We start from the raw sequence: 25,158 nt of genomic DNA, 5'->3' as shown, positions 1-25,158 counted from the left end.
GTAGCAGAAGTGTAAACTTATTCTGTAATCACTGGATTCTGAAATATGTCTCTTTACTATTCTTGTAACAAATAAAAATTCTGACTATAGAAAGCCCAAAAAAGTAGTTGCACACAAAGGTTTTTTTGGAACGAGTATCTTTTAAGCCATCTGATGACTAAAAAATTGTCTTTCAAGCTGCAAAATTAATACTTCAAGGCTTATACTAACTTTTGCCATTGACCAGATCTGTGTAACCCAAACTGTCTCCGCATAATAACCATTTCAAGTAAAACTACTACTTTTATAAAAAAAACCCCCACTGTTCAGTTACAGTAAATTATTTCTTTGAAACCTTGCACATATTTTCCTATTTTCACAAACAGTAAGTTTGACAATATTTTACTGAAACTACTTAAAGACATTTTCACACCATGTTACGCAGCTAGAGCTACTTCCAACGAGGCACAAACATGCCAACTTCAGCACTAGAAACTGCTGCAAACTAGGTCCAAACCCACAAGGCTATACAGACAAGACAGACAATAAATCTCATTCATACTTAAAAATATTTATGTCAGATAAATTAATGTAAACAGTGGTTTAACATACTGTTAGGTTTCAGTTGATTCTCTGTGTTAATAGTACCAGCAGACTAAGGAAGAGCCCATACAGTGTGTTGGAATTCACATATGATGGGCCAGAACATCTGGCACCACTGGACATTGACAGGTCCTGATATAGCCACCTATATGCTGCATCCTTACTCTATAAGCTGTTCCGCCTCACAGAAAATTAACACACACATGTTCCAAGAATAACAAAGACAATTCTTTGCAGCACCTTAGCTGACACACACCATCAAGTGTAAAAACTTTCTACATAGCAACTGCAACAGAGAGCAGCCCTTAAGACAACCCCGACGTTTGGCATAATTTTTGCTGTATCTTTTCTTCATGCCTTCTATCACTTTAGTTACTGCACATGTATTAATTTAGGAAGTCAAGTATCAAAGCTTGACGGCTGAAATTTATTTGTTAACTGACCTACTGAAAGCTTACAATATAGGTATGATTTGTATTAAGTTCCCCTCCAAGACAAGCGAGTAAAGACATTTCTGATGACAGATTCAAGGCTCTTCATCTTCAGGCATGGACAAAGACTATAGTTTCTCAGCAAAATTCAGAAAGCATTTGAAGTGACCGATTTGAGAAACTGAAGAAGCGTGCCAAAAAGGGCAGCAGGGAGCAACCTGAAAGACTTCAGAGACTAGGCGGCTTGCACTCTCCGGCAAAATGTCACAGTACTGACAATCAGTATGTACGAAACTACCAATCAGATCACTTAAAAACTACTGTTGCTGATGCTACATGCAGTAACTACAGACAAAAATATTTATGCAGGCTTTGAGCCAGTAAGTTGAGTAACAAATGTAAACCCAGATTTCTTTAACTTTGCATCTACTTCCTTACTGTTTGACAAATTACAGCTCAAGTCAGAGCAGCCCAGCACTCTGTGGAGAATTTCATCCTCTACACCCTGCCTGATGACAACAAATGCAGTTGTTTCTGGTGCAGTGAGCCAAAACTAATTCACTGACAAATTATTGATTTTTTTTTTTACAAGCCTCTCTTTAATTTACTTGAGTTTCCCTATCTAATTCACCATGGAACCACATAAATGCAGGAACAAGGAAAGTAAGACTAAAAGAGCAAAAGTATTTATTTCTGCAGCAGTACCAGCTCAAGGAGGATTGCTGAACTCTTTGACCTTGCTTGAACTTGTCAAAAAGGCAAACAACAACAACAAAACACAAAAAAAGCACCTCTAAGGTGAAACTGGGGGACGACACATTTATGGTTCAATTCCCCGCTTGTTAACAGACATGTACGCACACCTGCAGAACACCGATCTAAAAATCAGTGTAACAGGAGTAAAAAAAACTCTGGCTGAGTAAAAACTTCACGAATTCAAAACATGCATGATTTTAGACAATGTCAATTTTTATTTTAATTGAAGACTTAGACTGCTCGTTAATCAAAAACTTAGGCATCCTGTAATAGTTTCAGACTGATGGTTCCAATTTTCAGAAATCAGTTTTTTCAGTCCTGCACAGCCATTATGTACAATACATTGGGCACTGGTCATTTAATGTATTGCAATTACTATGACCACACATTAAATTTAAGCTCAGACAGCACATTAATTTCTCAAGAGTTCTCAAAACAATCTGCATTCCTGTTAGGATTATTCAGTAAGACTGGGGAAGACCACATGTAAACTAGACTCTCTGTTTCAGCTCAGTGGCAAACTGCAACAGCTTGGCATTGTAAATCACAGAACAGAAATGTCTAGGTTGACAAGGGCTTCTGGGGACCACTGATGTCACCTTCTGCAGAATGTGGGGCTTTAGATGAGAGGTCCCAAGATCCTGACAAGTCAACTGTTCAAGGGAGACTCCACCGCTTCACTGAATAACCTCTTTGTGGTTAACTGCTCTAACAGTGAAGAACATTTTTCTTACATCCAGACATTTTTCTATGAAGCACCTCACTACCATAGCCTCTTGCCCCATCACTGTGATCTCTTGTGAAAGGTGCACCTTCACCTTTCTTTGTAACTAGCTTCTCAGTAATAGGAGACTGTGATGAGATCCTCCCTCCTCTTGGTTGAATAAATGCCATTTCTTTCTCCGTATGTCAGTGTGACTAAGGTTGGCCTTTTGTGTTAGGACTCTGGTATGTCTGCATGTTACTGTAACTCTTAATGCCTAGAAAGAGGTAAGAGTATAGCATGCCCAGACCTCCTTTTACTGTTTAAAATAAATGACAAAGTACATTGATATATCATCTAATTCTTAATGAATAATGATTTATACCTCTTGATACCAAAGACTTACACAATTTAGTTAGAAAGAACAAAGAACCAGCTCCCCCCCTTTTGCTGATGTCACAAGGTCGGGAAACAAAGACAGAAAGCGAAAAGAACACTGCCATCTATGCTGTGCAAAAGATACCTTCAAGTGAGAAAGCTCTGGCCCTAAGAAGAGACAAACTGGTAAAGTGTTCCAATCCACACGCACCAACAGAAAGTTAGTTGGAAGTAGGACAAAAGTAATTGTGGCAGTGGGAGATCCGGACCTACGACTCAAACAGCTCCCCCCACCCTCACCCCCCGCCTTGGGGAGTATGGTAAAAAGCATCAATAGAGCTATCTGAGATGTGTACTAATTTGCATGAAAAGCAAGAAACTTGTCATCCACTGACAGACTGGTTACAATGAGTATGCAAATACTCTATGGTATACAATGTGTACCCTTGAGTAGCTTGGTGTGCATGTTAGGAGGAAAGATCTCCCCTGCACCCAGCATTGCAATAAACGAATGTCGTCTTTCTCAACTGTCACTTGATTTGGAGAGTTTTCTTGGGTATGGTATTTGTAACACTCTGAAAGAAAATCTATAACCTTCCTTTTGAGCATTAAGTTATGTACTATTCCACACACAGTCTGGCACTATCCATACTAGTCCTTACACGTTTTTGCCAAGTTTTTGCTTGTACTCTCAACTGAAATGATGCTTGATTTAGCATGAAGATCAAAGCCGTTAAGCATTCTTCACACAGCAGGACTTGCAGATTACAAAGTGAAAAGCATCCCATGCGTTTAGTGGTTCAGTAAGATACCAAACCCTCTACATATCTCGAAGTTTTTTATCAAGTGCAGCCCAAGAATCAAGTTACTGATCCTTTTGTGCCTCAGATGTAACTGACTACCTTAAGAATCTGAAATAAATGCATTCAGAAGCCATTACAGGCTTGTCATGTCAGCCTAATTCAAAGCAAGGCACATACTTCACTAGTACTTTTACATCTTCACTAGCTAGTATAAAGTTAACTATTCCTGTTACATAAACAAAAACTTTCCACATGCTGATTACAAGCTACAAAAGGCTTAAGTAATTTATTTCAAAATCGCCTTCCAGGGTGGATTAAAAGAAGCGAATCACAGGCCTGAATGTGGACTGAAAGGACCATGAGTCTCCCCTCACGGATGTCGGGGCGTTCAAGCGAGCACAGCCCAAACCCCTACACCAACACCTCTATTTTACGAGCCGTCGGCTGGTGGGCGGATCTATAGGCAGCGCTTTCCTTTGGGCCACGGCGGCCGGCACGGTGCTGAGCTGCAGCCTGCCCGCCGTCGCCTCCCCGGGGGGGAGGGGGGGTTTCCCGTCAACGCCACCGCCCGTCCGAGAGGGAAGAGCCGCCACCTCCCCGGGACGAGACGGGGCTGTCGAGCGAAATGCAACGGGCTCTGTCCCGCCTTCCCACGCCGCAGCTCCAGGGCGACGGGGGCGCGCCCACACCCCGGCCGCCAGCCCGAGGGCGACGGGGCTCGGCGGCCCCGAAGCACGGCCCCGCTAACCTGCTAGTCTCCAGGGTCGAGTAGCGCTCGGGCAGGACCTGCAGGCACCGCTGGAAGAAGCGCACATGCCGCTCCCGCAGGAATTCCAGCCGCTCCGGCTCCCCCGGGCACGGCTCCGGCTCCCCCGGGCACGGCTCCGGCTCCCCCGGGCACGGCTCCGGCTCCCCCGGGCACGGCTCCGGCTCCCCCGGGCACGGCTCCGGCTCCCCCGGGCACGGCTCCGGCTCCGCTGCCGCCATCTTGGCGCCGCCCGCGCGCGCACTCGGTCGCGCCCGGACTGCGTCACTCGCTCCGCAGCGACGTCACCGCGGCGTGCCCCGTCCCCCGTGGGTGCGTGCGGCGGGGACCGGCGGGGAAAGGCGCTTTTAATGGACACGGGAATATGCCCTCAGGCAAACCCTGCCAGTCTGATAGGTGACGTTTCAAATCACACACACACCAAATACATGGGTAATATACGTCATTGTGTCAAGCATGGTTTGCGACAACTCCCGAGGGCTGCAGGCCGCTTCGCAGTCAAGGAAGTCATCCCCCCGTGAGGGGGAAAGGCAGCAGCTCATCTATAACCCTCGTCTCCAGGGTGGGATAGCTCTGAAAACGAGGCAAAAAAGCATGAGGAGCTCATATATAACTGTGCCTTTGTCACGTAACGCATCCATCGTACCCGCCTTACCTGTGAGGAATACGGGACTGCGGCTCTGAGGCAGATGGCACCGTCTCCTTCATGCGTTCCTCCCAGCCCTTGGTAGGTCTGTACAGCCTGGTCTGGTCTCTGGTGACATGAATCTCGACCTCAGAGTGAAACAAACAGACAAACCGGTCATTTTCATTGATCACAGAATGCACCACATACAGTCGTTACATAGAAGAGGCGCAGAGTAAATGAAACGCATCTGGCTAACAAGACTTTTCCCTCCACACTATCACAGGAAACAGCAGAAACGTGAAATCAGTAGAGAGGCAACAACTGCTTGCTTTCATTAAACTTCAGTAACTTAAAAGGTTAAACTCTTTAAGAACCCAAACACTGTTCCCAAAACTCTTCTGGAAGCCAGCCTGCTCATTTAACTGATGGTAGAAAACTTTAAAAACTAAAACCCACCACCCATATTGCAGCTTATCTGTATGACCTATAGGCATACATATATATACATACATGTATACATATATACATCCTCCCAGAATAAATACTGCTGGGAGGAAAATAAATACTTGCATTTGTTTTTTGTTGTTGTTTTGGTTTGGTTTGGGTTGTTTGTTTTTTTCTTTTCTTCTGAACAGAAGAACTATGCCTGTTGGATTTTTGACTCCTGATAACAAACATGACTGATTATTTTTTTTCTTTGTCAACCATTTAGATCAATAACTACTTTTTAGATCCATGAGGGAAAAGGTTGTTTAACCAACCAAGCTGCACACACCTCAGATTAAAACAAAAAAAAAGTTAAGTTACTGTGTGGGGCCCGGCTGAGCCCCACCGCAGCCCTCGTAGGGCCGTGCTCGTACTGGTAGCTAGAAGGGTGCTGATAACACAGCGGTGTTCTGACCACTGCTGGGCAGCGTCCCACAGCAGCAGGGCTGTTCTCTGACCTTCCCCCCTTCACCAGTGGGCTGGGGGTGGGCAAGACCTTGGGAGGGGACACAGCCAGGACAGCTGACCCAAAGTGACCAATGCAATATTCCACACCATACGACATCGGCTCAGATACAAAAGCTAAGAGAAAGGAGGAGGAAGCGGGGGCATTTGTTATTTGGGGTGTTTGTCTTCTGGAGCAACTGCTACAGGTACTGAAGCCCTGCTTCCCGGGACATGGCTGAGTGTCACCTGCTGATGGGAAATAGAAAATAACATCTTCTGTTTTCCTTAGCTTCCGTGTGCGTGACTTATATCTTGACCCACAAGGTTATTTTGCATCTTCTTTTCTCCCCCGCCCCACCCTGTTTTGCTGATGCAGGAAGTGACAGAGTGGCTTGGTGGGCACCTGGAATCCAGCCAAGGTCAACCCACCAGTTACCTTCTCTCTTAACTTTGCCAGTCTTTTTTCTTTTTCTTGTTTCTCTACTTCTTTAGCTTGCTTTTGTAGAATCCTTAGCTCCAGTTTATGTAGATCCTGAAACATATTAGAAATGTAAAAGCAAGCTTTCTTTGGAAGTAAAACAAGCTCTCTGAAAGTACATGTGCAGGTTTTTCACATCTAAATTTTTTTTTGTCTTTACATTATTTTGTCATAGTACAGAATAAATTTACACTACTTGCTATCACTTGTCCTGCATAAATGATAGTTACAGTTTTGGTAAAAAAAATGGATTATAGTAGTTGAAGAATCTCTGCTTATAAGAATTATATATATAAACGTGAAATATATAAATGTGAATGCTGACAATAATATCAGTTCTCCAATAACCAGATTTACATAGATATAGGATCTAACTTGACCTTACAGCTAGTGAAACCTGCAGGACATTGAAACATCTCTTTATTTCATGTGTGGCTAGAACAACAAGGTCTTCTGACTTTTTCTGTAGCGTGGAGAGCAATGCAGCCCAAGCTGGTTTTCCCCAAACATTTTCACATTAAACTAAATAAAACCACTTCTATATGTAGAAATAAACATGTGGCTTGAATCATCCTGACATTAGAGGAAAAGGAACATCTTTGTCTAAAATAGTTTCATAGCATTTCTTGTATGTAACAGATGCTGTTATATCATAGTGAATCCAAAATAGATTTACATGAATGAAACTTAGATGTTATAAAGTGTTTAACATTGTAGGAGGAAGCAGACATATTTCAAACAATGTGCACAAATGGATATGTAATTACGCACACGCTCTTGAAACTTAGTTATTTCTTCTGCAGCAATTCTCGCCCTTTCCTTCTTTTCAGCTTCCTCTCTCTTCTCCTTTTCAAGCTTTTCAAGTTTCTCCTTTTCTTTCTTCTGCAGGGTGTATCTTTCCAACAGTAACTTAATGTGGCATTGACGCTGGCATTCTTTTTGTTGCTTTTTCTCCTTCTCTTCTTCGATTTTCAGTTGTGTTGCTTGCTCCATTGCAAATGCTATTGCTTTCTGTTTCTTCCATGCTTCAGTTGCTGCTTTTTGTCTTTTTCTTTCTTTTTCCACTTTTTGCTTCTGAGCTTCTTCATGCTGTAGCCATTCTTCCTTGAGCATTTTTTCTGATTTCTTTTTCTCCTTCAAGTTTCCGTCTTTTTCTTGCTGCTGCTTTTCTTTCCACTTCCTAATTGACTGCAAGAGAATACCAGGGGGAAAAAAGGGTCTTCATGAAAATTCCACACATTCCCATTGACTAAGTCAGATGAAAACATACCTTCCAAGGACACAAACCACATATAAGAATTAAAAGTCTGCCAAGGGCAAAACTTAAGGCAATGAAGCACCTACGGCTGCCTTCTCACAGTATTTTTCCCCTATTTTATGGATCACACAGGGAGGTTTAATACATGCATGCTAAAATTATTTAAGTTGTGGCATTCATACTAACTTTGGGTAGTTGCGAATGTTAGCGCAATATGCTTTTTTTAATGCAATCATATTTCAGGTCTTCATTTTTTTCTTCAAGTTAAAAAATCCACCTACTATTTTATAACTCTGTCAGTGTATCTTTTATTACTCAGATACAGTTCTGGAAGAAATCATAATTCTGTATGTCAGTATGGCATATGTATACTACCCCTACAGTGGGACAGACTTAAGGACAGATGCCGCAAAGACTGCAATTTCACACAGGATCACTTAATGCTCTGGGATTGGCATATAAATTGCTGGACTGTTGCCACCAAAAGCATTTATAATATACTTTGGCAATACGCAGTCCATTTCAGTGTGTTGTTAAGTCTGTGCTTATTGGTAATTCTTCAAGACAAATATTTTTGGCAAATTGTGGATGCTAAGGACTTCAGTTGTATACCATCAACTATAATAGAAATCCACCTAGCACCACCACCAGCGAGGCAAATACAAAAATAAGATATATATACATTTTAAAAATAAGTCCTTTTTCTTAAAGTTACAAAAGCCCTAGATGGGTTATTTTACCTCTTTCTTTCTTTCCTGTAAAATTAGAAATTCTTGATACCATTTGTCATGCTGTTCAATATCCTTTTTTGTTCTTCCACAGAGATACCCAAGGGCTTCATCCATGTAAGATAGCCTTCCTTTGTGTTTTGTCCATACTTTCAGAAAATTTTGGTGATCATAATCATCCCAGCCTCCTTGCCGTCCTCCTGTTCGCTGAAGAAATCTTTCAAACTCTACTACTTCTTCAGGTAGATGATTTTCCAGTGTTTCACCAACTGAGGCCCTGGGTGATAGTAATTTCAGAACTTTTTCTGTTGTTGAGCTGCCTGATGCCCACACTTTTCTCTCAAAGACACTGAGCTCATTAATGGCAGTTTTTTCCTCCTTTAAAAGCTGTTCATATCTGAAAAGAGAACAAACACTGAAATGTAAGAAAAAAATTCAGTATTCATTGTACATTCACCAAAAATGAATTCTGGAATTGTTCAATGCCAGACAAAACCTATTCTTCAAAGATTAAGAACTGAAAGGATAGCACAAATGGCAGCACGATTGTAATGATCCCATAATAAAGTACTACACAATCAGAATTAAGTTACCCTTTTAATGAAAGCACACATTTATGGCACTTAAACAACTAACTCAATCCCCTCCTGACACCAGCAGAGAGAAAGGGGGGGTGGGGGGCACCCACATAAAACCCAAAACCACAGCAACAACAAAACCCCCACAATGTCATCTTCAGCCTTTCTCACAAGCAAATTATTCTTATACTGGATCACTCCAATAGCTATATAAACAGCTAAAAGGCTGTTTATCAAGATTCTAACATTGATAGCTTGAGTTTTGATTTACGTACCACAGGATCACTAGCAAAAGAATAAATCAAAAGAACAGTTTACTTGATTAATGCAAAGTTTTCATTGTGTCTTATGAAAGCACTTTCTCTTGTAGCTGAAGTATGTCTAAACATACGTTTGCCTCTGTTCCTCTTTAAAAGCACTGATTGCATTTTCAACTTCTTCCATCATTTCCTTGAGCCTGTCAACAACTAAAAAGGAAAAGAAGAAACGAGCATATAACTTCAGAAGTCTATAATATTTACCACTAATTCAGCACTATCCAGAAATGTAGGCAGTTGCAGAGACTTACAGGACACTTTTAATTCAGTCTACAAAAAAAGCATGCATTTCCATCCTAAACACGTTGTCTTAGAAGACAGGCTCTCATTTATTCAAAATGTGTGATTTCACAGTGATTTAGCTAACTAGATGCAAATGCCAGTATAAATGTTTATTTCCATTAAACAAGTCTGATTCTGAGTAACGTTCAACTGTTGCACAACATAAGACAGCCTTATCCTAAAAACTTTCCACTTTTGTTTTTTTGTAACAACGCAGGTAGTGCCTTAAGAAGTACACACAAATTTTTCATTTATACCAGGCTGTAGCAATCCTATTTAACATACTTTTACAAAGCTGACAAAGAAACATCAAAGACTTTGTCCTGTATTGTCAGCATGCTGTAGCCCTGATACGAAGAAAGACGGTAAGACAGCTGCTAGAGAAGATATATTTTGCAATGGTAGAAAAAAGTTTTAAAAACTGTTTTGAAATGAGCATATCTCTATGGACATATATTAAACACATAGTTTAACTAACCTGGCTTTAGAAGATAATAAACTAAATTAATACAGTTACATCATCAAAAACTTAGTTCAGCTTTCATGCCTTGTTAGTTCTCAGTATCTTTGCTGACAGCTTAAAAACATAATGTATTTTTTTATAGAATAGACACTGAAGAAATGACATGAGACTTACTTTATCTAGCATCAGAAAGCCCTTTCAGTGCCTGTTTTCCAAAAGTTTCAAAACAACCCAACGGGATGAGTTGTTTCAGCACTTTTCATAGAATATTCCAACTTACACTTCAAGTCATGTGGATGGCTAGAAATAAGTTCCCTGTTGACACCGCTCTGTGACCTCTTACCAGATGAAAGAGAGCTATATCTGAATGGCACTAGAATACTAACTTTATTTTACATAAGGCAAAGAGTTACATAGATAAAATACCTGGTTTTCAACAGCCTAAAGAAACAAACCAACACCACTTCTAAGACAGAGGAATTTTCTGTTTCCACACAGACTGCACAATCTTTCACCATTTCTTAAACTTCTGTGTTCTTCCCTTCCCAGATTTCTGGAAAAGCAGACTGGAGGAGTATCCCAAGTCTGCAGCAGGTTCACAAGCCCAGCTATGCAAGAAATCTATCTACAGGGAAAAACGTTTTTAAATCTGTCATCACAACTTACATCCTGGGGTAGGCTTCACATCTTTTAATTGTTGCTGAAGTGTCTTCACATTATTTTGTATTTTTGACAGCTGCTGCAGGATTTTAGCTTCTGTCAAACAAAAAATAAAGTGCTGATAATTCTAACAGTTTATTTGTGTATTAAACTCAATACAAGAACAAGGGCAATAAGTGTCCAAAATAAACCGGGGATTTCATCTAAGCAGGGACACGAATTCTGTTCCATCATAAGAAATGGCTGTAACACTAAGCTTTTTAACATGACTGTAACTGCATGTAGCTGACTGCACGGGTCATGTATCTCTCCACACGGTGGCAACAGATTTTAAAATTAGTAGCTCTTATTTCTAATGGGGTCAACAGGATAGTCATATCTAGATTAGATCAGTTTGATATGGTTATTTGTTTTTCAAAACCTTTTATCAGGTGACTAGAATTTGGAGAATATTGCCTAGGCAGATGACAACTCATCTAGAATTTTGACAGAGACTCTGACCTAGGCTTCAAAACACTCATCAATGAAAAGAAAACAAATTTGGGAAGCGTATGTGAATGTACTACTTCAGCAAAATTTATTTATTTGCTGTATTAACTAAAGTAGAATCAATGTTTTCATGTACTCCACGCATGCATGCACTTATTTGCTTTGTTACCACTTGGCTTCTCCTACGTCCATAAATACGATACTGATGAAGATGTAGTTCTGGATACATCTTAGGTACTAAGGAGCTGGATCTTCTGTCCTAAAAGATTAGGTTTAAGGAAGGGGTAGCAGAGTCCAAGACTTAAATGTAACAAAATGCAGCTACATCACCCTACTAGTTCCTGCTGAGACCACAGAGAGCGTAAAAGCACATAGATCGTGCCGAAAGACCTTAAACATAGTAAATGGGAAGTTTGGGGGTTGTAGTACACACCCTAAAAGATCATATGCTAACACTCCTTCACATGTCACACGCAGTGCCTTACGCCTCTCATCTCTGTCCTCTTTACTATCTCACACCAGTATCTCCATCCATACTTCCAAGATCCTTTCTTACCCCTGTAAAATTTTCTGAACTTTTTATCTTAGTCATTCTTCAGTAATACTTAAATTTCTTAAGGATTGCAAGATGTAAAGGATATGATAAGTTTTATTAATTAAAAGATGCACATTAGGACACATACACATTTGTAAGGCAAGTATGTTTTTAGTTATCTTTACATGTCCTTTCCTTTCTTAAACTTATTTTGTTTTGATCTTCTGTATCAGAAGGCATAGAATAGTTTATTTGATTACTTTGGAAAGAATGTAGGTACTGTGACCAGGGAGTCCCATTTTTTCCCTGGAGTACTTATTTGGTTCATAAACGGAACAGACACTGTAGGTCAGGCTGTTCGCCATCTCACAGGACCATTTAGACTATTAATATTTATTACCGATGAATTTGAAAAATGCAAACATAGAACTCTTTAGAAATACATTTAAAGGCAGCAATTAGTGAGTGAAAACTTCTGTAGCAGCAAATGTATATTTCTTGTACTTTAGCTAGACTACATCAGATCTTGAAATATACACACAAAATTGATTCAAAGTTTCCAAGCCAGTAACTTTCCACCAAAGTTGTTGTGAGTGGTATCAGATACATTCAGGATTAGAAGAAAGCAGTTAAGGACACGGAAGGCCCAAAATGTTTACGCTTCTGAGTTTTGCAAGTGAATTGTGGAAGTCTTCTTTATAAGCAGTACACATGGTGAAGTACTACACTTTTATCAGCATCTGCCTTCCACCTGAGCTAGTCTCTCTGTACTACTGATTATGAAACCATTTAAACAAACAGTAAAGTAAAAAAAAGCGATCAAAAAACCTAAATAAGACCCCACTTACAGCAGGAGGGGGCCTGGGAAAAGGACCATAAGGAACAATCAGTTAGTTGAAAGGAATGTGCTCCAGCTTTTGGGTCACAGGGCCTGGTGATAAGGGACATGAGAAATTACTGAAGGGTACAGAAACAGGGACTAAGTATCAAGTTGAGACTATACAAGGAGTAAGGCGGTTGGTTTGTCAGCTTGCCCAAGGAAGTGGTGCAAGAACTGCAGACATTGTCGTCTTTAAGTGCTGCTGAATTGCTAAATAGCTAGCGTGAGATCTTTGCGCGAGTTGCCACACAGTTATAGAATAAGCAAGTTTTTGGACCAATCAGAATAAGATGTAACAATTGCTTGTGTGTATATAATCATGATATTAGGCTAATTAAAGTGACATTTGCTTGCATCAAGCTGCATCCCGTCTCTCAATCGCGGCAACTTACTTTCAGTTGTCCTGCTGACAGTCATGCTATGTTCCAGTTCCTTTAGCATGCTGTATTCTACCCTGAAATTACTCCTCCTATTGTAAAGATGTCCATTTTTTCCTTTTTCTATATTTGCAAGCCTGGAAAAAAAAGGTTGCCATTCTGAGTAAGACATAAAGTTAGCAAAGCCCCAAGATTTCCCGGTGTTAGTATCCACCGGAGGCTGTGTCAACAGGGCTGTCTTAGATTTTATACAAATCACTGGTTTGTTCCTCCAGCTGTTTTCAAGGACAATTTTTCTCCAGTTAAAAGACTACACACCAAAGTAACTCAAGAATGTGAAGAAGTCAACAAGGGAATTACTTTGGCTGGCAGGCCTGAAACTTCATCTGTACGCTTACTATCTGGCAGCCTTTTGACAACTGTCGTTGGAAAGCGCAGGGATAGACAGGCTGTATTAATGCAGTTACACACATAGATGGAGCCCCACCACTGACAAAACAAGTACATTCCCTCAGCCTTAACACTAGTTAACTAGTACCAGTGCAACTGAAAATTCAACTTAATTACAGTTAAATAACTTTGGTATTAAATATATTAAAGCTGCTACCTTACTTGCTGACTGTTTTATGTACAGTACAGAGAGCTACAGGTGACTTATACTTTCTTACTAAGGTCTGAAGCTTCGGAGCACAACTCCAAGCAGGATGTGCTTTCCCTTACTACAACCAGGCAGTATACTAAGGTTTGACTTACAGAAAAGCACATGCAAAACGACTGCAGTCCTGAGGACACTGGTGCCAGAGTAGAGACATCTGGCAGGTTTCCCAACGATAAGCAAATCTACCGACAGCCCAAGAAACTCTCTCAGTAGTAGCCTGGTTCTTCAGCTGACTGTTGCTGCTAAATGGTTCAAACTCCTATACAGTGCAGTTTATGGTTCACTGTTTAAATACTTTGCTGTCCATGGGAATTCACAGACCAGACCCAAGTGCATTCACAGACCAGACCCAAGTGCTAAATCTCCCCACATGGTGCACTAGAAGCCTTCAAAGCACAACAGAAGGACAATGTGCCATAGTTAAATGGCATACCTTGTTTGAAGCTGCATAGGAATGTCTACATTATCCATCAGTCAATTTTTGAGACATAACCCAGCATCCAGAATAACCAAGGAGAAGCTTGATTAGCCAGACAGTGTAAAACACTGCTGTGAGACTTAAGTGTCACTATTTATTCAGTATTCATAACTACAAAGCTCTCCTTCAGCCAGGTGGCTATACCAGCTTTTCCTCATAAAGTTCATCCGTTCCAGAGGAAACTTCCCTGTTCTTTCAGCTGCCAGTGTAGTTACAGCACTTAGTCAAGATGAGGGGAAACAGATTTAAATCACTTTCATGTTCAATCTGTCTTGAACCCCAACTGCACAAAGCAGTGGCCTAGATATTCCAGGTGAAGTGCTTTCAGTGTTCTCTGAGGAAGCTGTTGTAATGCTGCTTGTCCCAGCTGGCAACTAAGCTCCACACAGCCACTCGCTCCCTCCCTCGAGTGGGATGGGGAAGAGAATCAGAAGGGTAAAAGTGAGAAAACTCATGGGTTGAGATGAAGTTTAATAGGTAAAGCAAAAACCACACAAGCAAAGCAAAACAAAGCAGGGCTCCATAACGTGTAACAGTTACTTGGGAAGACAAATACTGTAACTCCCCACATCCCCCTGTTTCCTTCTTCCCCAGCTTTATATACTGAGCATGATGTCAGCATATGGTATGGAATATCCCTTTGGGTAGTTCAGATCAGCTGTCTTGGCTGTGTCCCCTCCAATCTTCTTGTACCCCTCCGGCCCTCTTGCTGGCAGGGCCTAAGAAACTGAGAAGTCCTTGACTGAGTTTAGACATCACCTAGCAACAACTAAAACCATGAGTATATTATCAACATTATTCCCACACCAAATCCAAAGCACAGCGCTGCACCAACTGTTAAGAAGAAAATTAACTCTACCCCACCTGAAACCAGGCCAGTGCTGCAATTCCCCTTTTGGTGGTATGTCTTAAGGGCTTTAGGTCCTTAGAAGGGTAAGCACAGCTGAGCAGAAAAACCGAGAACTCAGTTATGCCACGTGCACTTTAATTTCTGTGCATCTAGTGCAGCAGTGGTTTACCAAAGAAGATGACTGACGAAAGTCCAAATGGTAATTACAACAACAGGGCATTCTGGAGCTCATGAGCCCATCCTGAACTCCTGCAACCACCACAATAATGTGCCTGAGCTCACTGGAGCTCAAAAAGAAATCTTAGCCTAAAGGTTTCATTACCATAACTTCTTACTTCGAACCTTGGGTTATAACCTCCAGAACCGCATGAAAATATACTTATGATTAAGTGTTTAACTTACTGAGTTTTTAGCTTTTCTGCAGTTCTTACAAATTCAACTTTTTTAGCTCGTGCAGCTTTCATCTTCCAGTTCTGAAGCTGTCGACCAGCACCTGCAGTACTGGAACAGCTGTCATTCTGTGCATAACAAAATCAAGTGTTACTGAAAAACAGTATTTATTTTTTAATCACTCATTACTTTTAAGCAGACATCACCACAGTGCAGAGTAACAGCATTACTTCAGTTTTATACCTGTGCATTTCAAGTAATTTTAAGCCACGTAGGTGTAAAACTAGCGATGGCAAGCTGATGACTGTATACAAAAATGCATTTTTCAACAGAAAAATGGAGAGTGCAGACAGGCTGCTCACCATGCCGCAGCACCAAGCCCGGGCAGCGGCTCTGCCTCAGGGCCATCACCCCTGATGGCTCGGTCACCCACCTGCCTGACCACCGGCATGTGATCTACACTAAGTGGATTACCCCCATTTCATCTTGTCCGAGAAAAGCCGTTGCTTAACTTCTGAAAAAATGCTTAATAACTCCTGCAAACTGCCAACTCTTACATTCGCAGCAGCCCCGAGCATCCTTAACACAACCACTGCTCCGAACGCGGATGAGGAAGCCGCCTGCTCAGGTTGCAAAGCTGCCATTTTGAGGCCGGCCCCACAAACCCGCGCTGTTCCCACAGGTGTACATTTAACGTTTACCCCTACACCTCACACCAGGCGGGAGCCCCCCCGCGGGCCCACACGGCGGGACCCCGGCCGGCCGCCCCGCGGCCTTTACCTGCCGCTGCCGGGCGGGCGCAGCGCCCAGGGCCATGGCGGACGCCGCCATGTTGACGGCGGCCCCGGCGGCGCCCCGCCCCGCCCCGCCCCGCCCCGCCCCGCCCCGCCCCGCCCCGCCCCGCCCCGCCCCGCCCCGCCCCGCCCCGCCCCGCCCCGCCCCGCCCCGCCCCGCCCCTCCGATGGTGCTGAGGGGCGGCCGGCGCCGCTCCCGGCGTGTCCTCGGTGCAAGCCTCCTGAAATCTTGGGATTTCGACAGGAAAAAGGCGTGCTTTAGGCGCAGAGGGTCTGCCCGGCGTTGTCCGAGCCGGGCAGTGCGTGTGTGAGGCGAGCGGCCGCCTGGGAGGGGGAAGTGCTCAGCGGCTGCCGGCGGCCGCGGCGGTGCGGGTGTGGGGCTGTGAAAGGCCTCGAAGGCCCCACGCTCTTGTCCGGTGCTGGCAGAGCCCCGTGAGTTGTCTTGAAATTCAGGGGCCGCGGGCTGGGCATTGCATGCTGGCGTCCCGGCACGGTCACCGGCGGCGGAGGCAGTGGGCAGTGGGCCTGGCTGGCGGGCTGCTGAGGAGCCATGCCCGCAGGGATGCGTCAAACCTGTAGGGTGGCACCCTGGCCTGCTCTTCTAAGGTTAATTGTTAGTTGGGAAGAGCCGTGTATGGCTCTAAGTTGACTATGACCGATTAACTGTCTTGCATATATGGCTTAACACTTTTTTTGCCCTTTCTAAATTCATGGAGCATGCTTGCTAATGGGCCTGGTTTCATTTATCCTCATTAACCTGAGAGAAAATAAGGAGTTTCGCATTATTCCATACATTTTTGGGACTCTCAAGATACTGTTTTTCGCTCACATATACCAATCAAACTTTTAATGAGTTGCCAGTTAGCATTTCTGCAGAATAGAAATAATCTTAATCATGCAGTGGCAGTTCTAGCTAAAGAGATTCTACCAACTGGTGTTTTCCCAGCTGCAGAGCACAAAAGCATCCACAGATGCTAAACAAATGGCCTAAGCTGAGGGCATTTTGTTGCCTAATTGATGTTTTTAAGAGCACTTTCCTGATATATTTTTCTTCTGTATGTTATGACTGTGCTTACATTTGATTTCTTTGTATTTACTGAATAGGAATTAACAAGTAAAGGAGAACATTTCAAAACCTGAAAATAGTAATCAGCGTAAATTAAGCAAGATTGTTCTCACAGATTGCTACCTGAAATGGCTTGTAAAAGTATTTTCTCCACAGCAGTCTTTCAAAATTGTCTTTGTCTTGTCCATTACGATTGGACGCCAGAGAAAAAACTGTCTTCTAGAACTTGTTTGCATTTGCTTTCCTTTGGTGACTGTCAGCACTTCCAAAGTTTCCACTGATAACTGGTCAGCACAGCTCCACAGCAAGCACCTGTTTTCAACAAGCATTTTAGCAAGGTGACTCCAGTCATGGTGTAATTCAGATACTGTTACATAGTTCACCAATTTATGGATGGTCAATCTGTGTACTCATGAGTTACTCAGAATCCTGAGGACTTTACAGGGATGCCCTAGAAACCATGTGCAGAGATATTTCAGGTATTGTAGCAGGGCTAGGCTTGGCTAGTTCTGGGTCTGAACACTGGGGGAGGTCAAGCATCAAGCTGTATAAAGATGAACCCTGGCTTTCAGCTGGGCCAGAATGTTACTTCATTCTCTCTGTGGAGCAGGACTCATCTAAGCCAAGATATGCCTGTGGTGGGTTGGTGTTGGCTAGCCACCAGGTGCCCACCAAACTCCTGTATCACTCTCCCTCCTCAGCAGGACAGGGGGAGAAAATAAGATTAAAACCTCATGGGTTGAGGTAAAGGCAGTTTTAATGAATAAAAGCAAAGGCTGAACCCAGAAGCAAAGGAAAGCAAAAAGGTTCATTCTCTTCTTCCTATCAGCAGGTGATGGCCAGCCACTTACTGGGAAGTATTGTCACAGTACATGTAGTGGTTGCTTTAGGAGGCAAACACTTTAATAACAAATGCCCCCACCCTTTCTCTTAGCTTTTATTGCTGAGCATGACATCATATGGTATGGAATATCCCTTTGGTCAGTTTGGGTCAGCTGTCCCAGCTGTGTTCCCTCCCAGCCTCTTGCCCTGGGCCTTAAGAGGGGTGGTGCTGGAGAGACAGCCCTGATGCTGTGTGAGCGCTGATCAGCCATAGCCCAGACACTGGAGCGCTTATCAGCACTGTTCTAGCTACAAACACAAGCAGAGCCATATGTGGACTGCAGTGGGGAATGTTGACTCCATTCCAGCCAGGCCATGTACAATGCCACAACTGTTGAGTGGCCTCTGTGTCCCTTTTGTAAACAGGTAATCTAGATCCAGAAGAAACAAGGTAGATGATTACATAGGGTAATCCTGACCTCTCCCACATTTTTTTCTCAGCTTCATTTGGTATTTGAAGTTATTAAATCACTGACTACTGTGTATGACGTTCTTCATAAAATCTTTCAAGATTTTGCACAAAACTAAAGCATGGAAATATACAGAGAAAAAATAAAGCTGTTAAAATTTAGAGGAATTGGGTATACATAGAACAAAACCCCTCAAATAACATAAAAAGCCCTGTTAACCTGGGAGGTGTAATGCTAGCAACTGATCACAGCAGCGTATTATCTTTATGAAAGAGGCCTCATCTGTCACCGTATTAGTTCAGCAGTACCTCCCATTTCCCTGAAACCTTCCAAGTCAAATAGAGAAAAAGAACTGCACAGTAACATCATATTCCTGTACATGAGATCCTTGAGGAGGAAACCACCTGTCTTACCAGGAGGCATAAGCCTCCACTCACTGGATGCAAATCTCCAGAAGAAAGACTTTTCTAAGTAGATGTTTCTCTTCAGAGTGGTGGTGTTTGTTTTTTTTTTTGTTTTTTTTTTTTTTTTAATTGGTGCTTTATCTCTGCATCCTCAACGGGAATGCACTAGGGCAGTTGTAAAGTATCAAGCAGGAAAGGCAGCCAGCATTAGAGGAGCAAACTGGAAGTGGTTTGAAAAAGAGTAAACTGATGGTCAATAAAAATCACCACCTTTAACCCTATGCGTACAACTATCCACTTGTGAGACATTCATAAAATTGTCTAGTTAGCCTATAAAAGCACCCAGTTGCTGCTAACAACATAGGCTTTCCTTGTATTTTTGTTTCTGAAAACGATGTCTCCATTATAGTCTAGCCTCAGACTCATGTGTCAGAATAGAATATAAAAAAAATGGAAGCAGGTGCAAAAAATAGCAATTACAGGTACATAGATGCTATGTGCTTATTCTGGGGTGCTGTAATAATGCACTCTGGTGGGGGATAAACAGAGCAGGGAGGGCACCTGATAGGTACACCGGCAGTAAATGCGGTAGTGCAGATGCAAGCAGCGTTGGTATTTCTGCGCTGTGAAAGCAGTCTGCTTTCACCTCTTCAGTTTCTGTCCACCAGGTGTCATCTGAGAAGCACCTGATAGCTACTAAAGGCCTAGATTCTGTATTTTTCCTTTCTAGAAACCAACAGTAAACTTTTACTGTCTACAGGTAACTTGGCCTGCATTCAGCCCTTTGACTGTCTATGAAGCCCTCTTTACAGGATGATCGTACCTGGCCCCATCAGCTCCCCTTTATTTGATGGGGTCAGAGAGTGGTCATTGCTTCTCCCTTTCTCTCCAGAGAATGGTCCTGGAGTGCTAGCAGCTCTGACAGCCTAGACATGCAAAGATTTGTTGCTTTGCAGCCACACCCCAGTGTCAGTGTCCCCCAGTACCTTCTGCCAGTGCCTGACTTGGCCCAGATGCTGAGGAACTCCAGGCTAGACAGAAGATCCCTTTTCTGTTCCCCATGAGTGCCTATTCCACTCACCCTAACTCATTTTTGAATAAAGCTGTGCTTGGCTTTCATGTTTTGTTCTGTGTAGAAGGCAACTCCAAAGAAACTAAAAGCACAAGATATAGAAAGAGGCCTGGAGTCAGTTGCTTAGCTTTTGTAAATGCTTGTAGAAGAATATAGAAATTAGGTATATAAAAAAGCTGTATTCATAATGGCCATAGGAACAACTGCTCTTCTAAACTACCATCTCCTTTCCTTTCTGTAAAACACAGATTATGTCCTTCAAGAAAGTAAACCTTTATTTGAATCCTGATTCAAGTCCAGATTTCACACTAGAAGTGGAAGGCCAGAAGGGAAATGAAAAAACTTAACAAATCTGTGTGACAAATTCAAGTGTTCCAAACAAACACATCATTTTAGTGTTCTTCACTCCTGATTTATAAGTGTAAATGACAACTGAATCTGAGGTCTTAATAATTCATCCCATTCCTTCCTTTTTCCTCCAATTCCTTCCTTCTGTTTTTTCCATTCTCTAAAATTTCCTCATGTATTTTCACATCATCTTCCATTCTCGGCTCTTCTTGTTCATCTCCCTTTCCTGTTATAAAAGTATAAAAAAAAAAAAAAAAAAGAAAATGGTTCCTGCAAATGTACTTGAAATAAACAAAGAAAAAGAGATTGAAGGCAGGCCAGTAAAACACAAATGTTTTCTAATGTATTACTTAAGCCTTAAAGGTTTTCTTAAAATCATTCTGAATGTGATGAAGGTGATAGTCTTTAGTTCATGTCCCAGTCTTCCAAAATTCCTTCCTTCTTAGGTCTGGCAAGCAGAGGACAGAAATGTGCTCTGGCAAAATTACAGAAAGTTTTAGTTTTGGCCAAACCTTAACACAGCAAAAAGTTGGATGCTGTCCCTGGTACGCATTTGTATATTCAATCAACAACCTTAGCAGCTGCTTGTGTTTGAAACTGGCACACTGCATAGGTCACACTGCTGACAGCATCAGTCATGCTGGGGCTTCAAGACCTTATTCAGCAGCTGTCTCTGCCACTTTTTCATCATGAGTTTTTAATTTATCAGCTCCTGTGCTACTTGTCAGTAACTGGTTATTAATGCAGTCAAGTGCAATAAACGTTCTTATGGCTTTTTATTGGCCTTTTCTGTGGCTTCTGCAAAGAACTGGGCTGTCAGGAGATTTTCTTCTTCCCGTCACATAAAGGCCAAGAGTCTACTAACTCAGGCCACTCTCAGCAGCACTCCAGAAACCTCAAATAAGTTTGAGGCAGATGAGAATGCATTACCAACATAATGAAGGTTCTCTAGGGAAGTGTGCCCTGCAGAAAAGAGAGGGGTTCCTAGGTGTATGAGGAAAACGGCTGGCTGGCAAAGATGTGGTTACTAGGAGCAAGTGCAGGAATATTTGTTCACAAAAGCAAAGCTGCCATACACAAATAGAGTCACTTGGTCTGTCACAGGTGTGTGGCCTGGCATTGCTATAACTGGAAGAGTATAAGAGTTTTGACACTGATTTCATAATGGGTGCATTAGAGCTCTACATTTTTATGGTTACTTTTATTTTTCTCAGTTCTAGTCCCTACAGCTCACTATGAGAGTAAAGTGATTAAATTAGTAATCAGAATTAAATTTTTAATCAGAATTAAAAAGCTATGTTTTTAGAATGGTGGACTTCTACATTTTTCATTTGTAGTTCCTGTAAGTCCTTACACTTAAGCAGCTAACTGAGCATGTGTGTGACTTGGAACTGTAACTGCATAACCAGTACAGCAACACACATATGTCAATTACAGTCACAATTTTTGCCTCCTTTATTCTGGGTATATGGCTGGAAGATGCAAGACACACTCACTGCTTGTTAACATGGAAACAAGACTTTGCAGATCAGAAAGAGAAAACATAAAAAGTCCATTTACAGCAAAAACAGTCATACTGTCCAAATTAGATTAAAAAATAAACTTGAAATAGTGACAACAATTACTATTTTCATGGCCACCATAAAGCTACCCCAGTTTCACATATTGTACATTCAGTAGGACAGAGTTAAACATTTTGTATTTCACAGATCTATTTTTGTAACAAGCAGTTGGCTAGCAAATTTTATTCACATTCACTGCATATTTGACCAACATCCATTTATCAAAGTGAAACACCTTCCAGACAACATCAAACATTGCCTCTAATTTCTCCAATATCTGTGCAAGCATGTACCTGTCTATATCAATATTAGGTCAAATAAGTGTTTGTGCAAAAGATGCAGTAAGTTTTTGTGCTATAAGATAGGATTTTGGTACTATTTTAGAGGAAAAGATAGTTGAAGACCTCAGCACCGTTCCCATTGATCTTTCATGGTATCTCTCATGTGGAGCACGCAGCTTGAGTTGTGTGACACTAGGGTAAGTGCTTGTGGCTTCTGCTCTCATGTTTGCCCCAGTGAAGTCAGTAGAAATGTTGCTGTGTGAACAGGTTGACACAAACACCATTTCTGTCTAACTTCATGCTTTTTGCTAAAGTTTTGGACAGGTTTTTCAGGCTTTTAACACTGCCTTCAGGTTTTAGGACTTCCTGTGGTCAGATCTTAACCACAAATACTAAAGATGCAGCATTCACAAGGAGTGTGAGAGGAAACAGGGTTGCTCAAGAGGCTTTAAAGCCCTTCATTTACACTATTGTCTTAATTTTTCATTTTCCTGGATTTTAAAGCAATATTTAGAGCCAGAAGAGCTCCAGTGGAAAAACTGTAGAAGCAGAAACAGATGAGACAGCAGGGCAAGGAGAAGCTACCAGTTACAGGGACTGATCTGCTAGCCTGCATACCATTCCTACAAAACTGTACCTGCAGTAATACCTTTTGACCCTCCATGACACTATCTTGTGGCTCCAAGCATAGCTCCAGGAAGCTGAGGCTGTTATGGGAACCTGGAGAATACTCTGTGTAGATGATTTGCAGGTGTGTTTAAAGACACTGAGTCCTTATATATTTGGCCAACAAGAAGCATAAAGTGACAAGTATTTTTTTTTCTTGGATTGCTACTACTACCTAACTCTCTTAGAAGGATCAACACAGCCATTATTGATTTCTGTCTGCAGTAGATATAAGTTATAAGAGATTTGAAGTGACCCAAAAGTGAAAATGAATCTGAGGAATATTAGTAGTACTCTTCTTTTGGAAACCTTCAATGTCAGTCAAGTGTTGTGTTAATAAACTGATTATAGTTAAAAGCACTAGAATCAGTAAGTATCCCAGGGTCAGTAATTGTATTATGTTCTTATATTGTTTATTCTTTCCTATTTGGGTTTTTTGCTTTTCTTGGGATGTCAGAATTTTGTCCTTTTGAAAGCAGAAAGTTAAAGCAAAACGATTTTGATTAGTCGCTGCCTGTTGGCAGAATAGCAAGATGTAAGCTGTTACTTTCAGTGGTAATGAATGGACTATCAAAATCTATTAAACACAGTCAATTGCATGTAGGTGAAGAGTATTCTTACGTGCATAATGTGATATCAAGTATGCAAGGTGCTGGAGGCAGCTGGAGTGGAATAGCTCATGGTGCAGGCATGGCAATGCAGTGGGCCTGGAACGGTGACAGGGATTCAGAGTATGTCACTCCTGCCTCCAGCACAGCTGCTCAGGGGACCTGAGGCAAGTCACAGAAGCACCACTAGTCCCTACACTGGAACATGCACTCTGGTGTGTAGAGCTTGGGGAGCTTGTGTGGATAGCACTGCAGTATTGCCACATATGATAGGAATGACAGTGTTGAGAACTGCATGTCAGCTTTCAGTTAACTGCTCACTTTGCAGCACACAACATCAAATAGTCACATCTGCATTTTAGTCACACCTGTAAAATCTATAATTTAGAAAAAACCCCACCTGTGCAAACATATGTAGAGCATGCATGTAATATCCTATCCTTGGCAGGACTGCAAGCCTGCAGGTCACAGCAGCCCTTAGTTAGATAATCCACAGAAATATGTTTGGCTGAGAAAAACAACATTGTGGGGCACAACAGAGAAGGTGAGGTATTCTTCCTTTCCCCTTACAAACTAGCTTTTGTATCAGGCTGAGCCATGCTTCAGGCAATTCATAAGGAAATGCAGGAAGCCATAAAACAAGCTTTTCCCCTTAGTGAGGTGTCTAAGTAAGGTTAATGCTGCTGATTACACCTGTGAGAGGAAGTAGCCTGCCATACATACTTCTGGGAGATGAGAGGCATGAGGAAAGTGAGAGACTTGGCAATATGTTACAGAGCTGTCTAGCAGGTTGGGGAAAAATATTTAATGTAGTTGTATGGGGCCTGGCTGAGCCCCGCCGCAGCCCTCGTAGGGCCGTGCTTGTACTGGTAGCTAGAAGGGTGCTGATAACACAGCGGTGTTCTGACCACTGCTGGGCAGCGTCCCGCAGCAGCAGGGCTGTTCTCTGACCTTCCCCCCTTCACCAGTGGGCTGGGGGTGGGCAAGACCTTGGGAGGGGACACAGCCAGGACAGCTGACCCAAAGTGACCAATGCAATATTCCACACCATACGACATCGGCTCAGATACAAAAGCTAAGAGAAAGGAGGAGGAAGCGGGGGCATTTGTTATTTGGGGTGTTTGTCTTCTGGAGCAACTGCTACAGGTACTGAAGCCCTGCTTCCCGGGACATGGCTGAGTGTCACCTGCTGATGGGAAATAGAAAATAACATCTTCTGTTTTCCTTAGCTTCTGTGTGCGTGACTTATATCTTGACCCACAAGGTTATTTTGCATCTTCTTTTCTCCCCCGCCCCACCCTGTTTTGCTGATGCAGGAAGTGACAGAGTGGCTTGGTGGGCACCTGGAATCCAGCCAAGGTCAACCCAACACAGCAGTATATTGCATAGTTCCAGAATAATACAAGCAGATGGGTCTGTTAGGGGAATTTGCAAGGATAATTCATCAACAGACAGTTCAGGATAATTAGATGGTTTTAGCTGTGTATGAGCATGGCCCAAAATCTAAAGGTCAAGGTGAGATTACAAGTGGTTTAAATGCTGGTGAGAGTAGTATGCTTACAAAGCCAGCTGTCAAAGAGGTGTGTGATCATGTAAGCTGTTAAGTACCACGGCTAACAGTAACATTCACAGATTTGCATTTTTTCCTGTGTTTCACATGGGTA

General features: G+C 42.3%; 2 protein-coding genes across 4 annotated transcripts in view; both read right to left on the bottom strand.

Moving 5' to 3' along the window:
• The window catches only part of PGGT1B (protein geranylgeranyltransferase type I subunit beta), a 38,338-nt gene extending 33,683 nt beyond the window's left edge, over positions 1–4,655 (bottom strand). The window contains exon 1 of the mRNA XM_040579228.1: positions 4,402–4,655. Within this exon, the coding sequence (XP_040435162.1) occupies positions 4,402–4,640 (239 nt within the window). The 5' untranslated portion in view covers positions 4,641–4,655. The remainder of the gene's footprint in view (positions 1–4,401) is intronic.
• Positions 4,656–4,846: 191 nt separating this feature from the next.
• On the bottom strand, positions 4,847–16,254 carry CCDC112 (coiled-coil domain containing 112). 3 transcript variants are annotated; one of them, XM_040579226.1, is made up of 10 exons: positions 16,182–16,254; positions 15,414–15,529; positions 13,041–13,162; positions 10,751–10,840; positions 9,414–9,489; positions 8,457–8,841; positions 7,230–7,646; positions 6,417–6,512; positions 5,070–5,193; positions 4,847–4,992 (listed from the first exon to the last, which is right to left on the bottom strand). In XM_040579226.1, the coding sequence occupies exons 1-9, from the start codon at positions 16,230–16,232 to the stop codon at positions 5,071–5,073; spliced, it is 1,476 nt and encodes a 491-aa protein (XP_040435160.1). In that variant the 5' UTR covers positions 16,233–16,254; the 3' UTR covers positions 4,847–4,992; position 5,070. The 3 variants fall into 3 exon arrangements, with proteins under 3 accessions (XP_040435160.1, XP_040435159.1, XP_040435161.1); XM_040579225.1 differs by having other exon boundaries at positions 5,075–5,193; XM_040579227.1 differs by lacking the exon at positions 16,182–16,254 and adding an exon at positions 15,876–16,000 and having other exon boundaries at positions 5,075–5,193.
• Positions 16,255–25,158: the final 8,904 nt, after the last annotated feature.

Source organism: Falco naumanni, chromosome Z (assembly GCF_017639655.2).
Source record: "Falco naumanni isolate bFalNau1 chromosome Z, bFalNau1.pat, whole genome shotgun sequence".
NCBI classification, from domain to species: Eukaryota; Metazoa; Chordata; class Aves; order Falconiformes; family Falconidae; genus Falco; species Falco naumanni.
Note: the sequence above shows the minus strand (reverse complement) of the source record. Positions and strands in the feature narration are given on the sequence as shown.

Bases quoted from the DNA above. Each gene is read 5' to 3' on its own strand.
- CCDC112 (XM_040579225.1), bottom strand. From the start codon at position 16,232: ATGGCGGCGTCCGCCATGGCCCTGGGCGCTGCGCCCGCCCGGCAGCGG. The intron at 10,841-13,040 runs GTAAGTTGCCGC...TTTGTTTGACAG, and splicing joins TGTCAGCAGGACAACTGAAA to AAGCTAAAATCCTGCAGCAG. The intron at 4,993-5,074 runs GTAAGGCGGGTA...CCTCGTTTTCAG, and splicing joins CAGTCCCGTATTCCTCACAG to AGCTATCCCACCCTGGAGAC.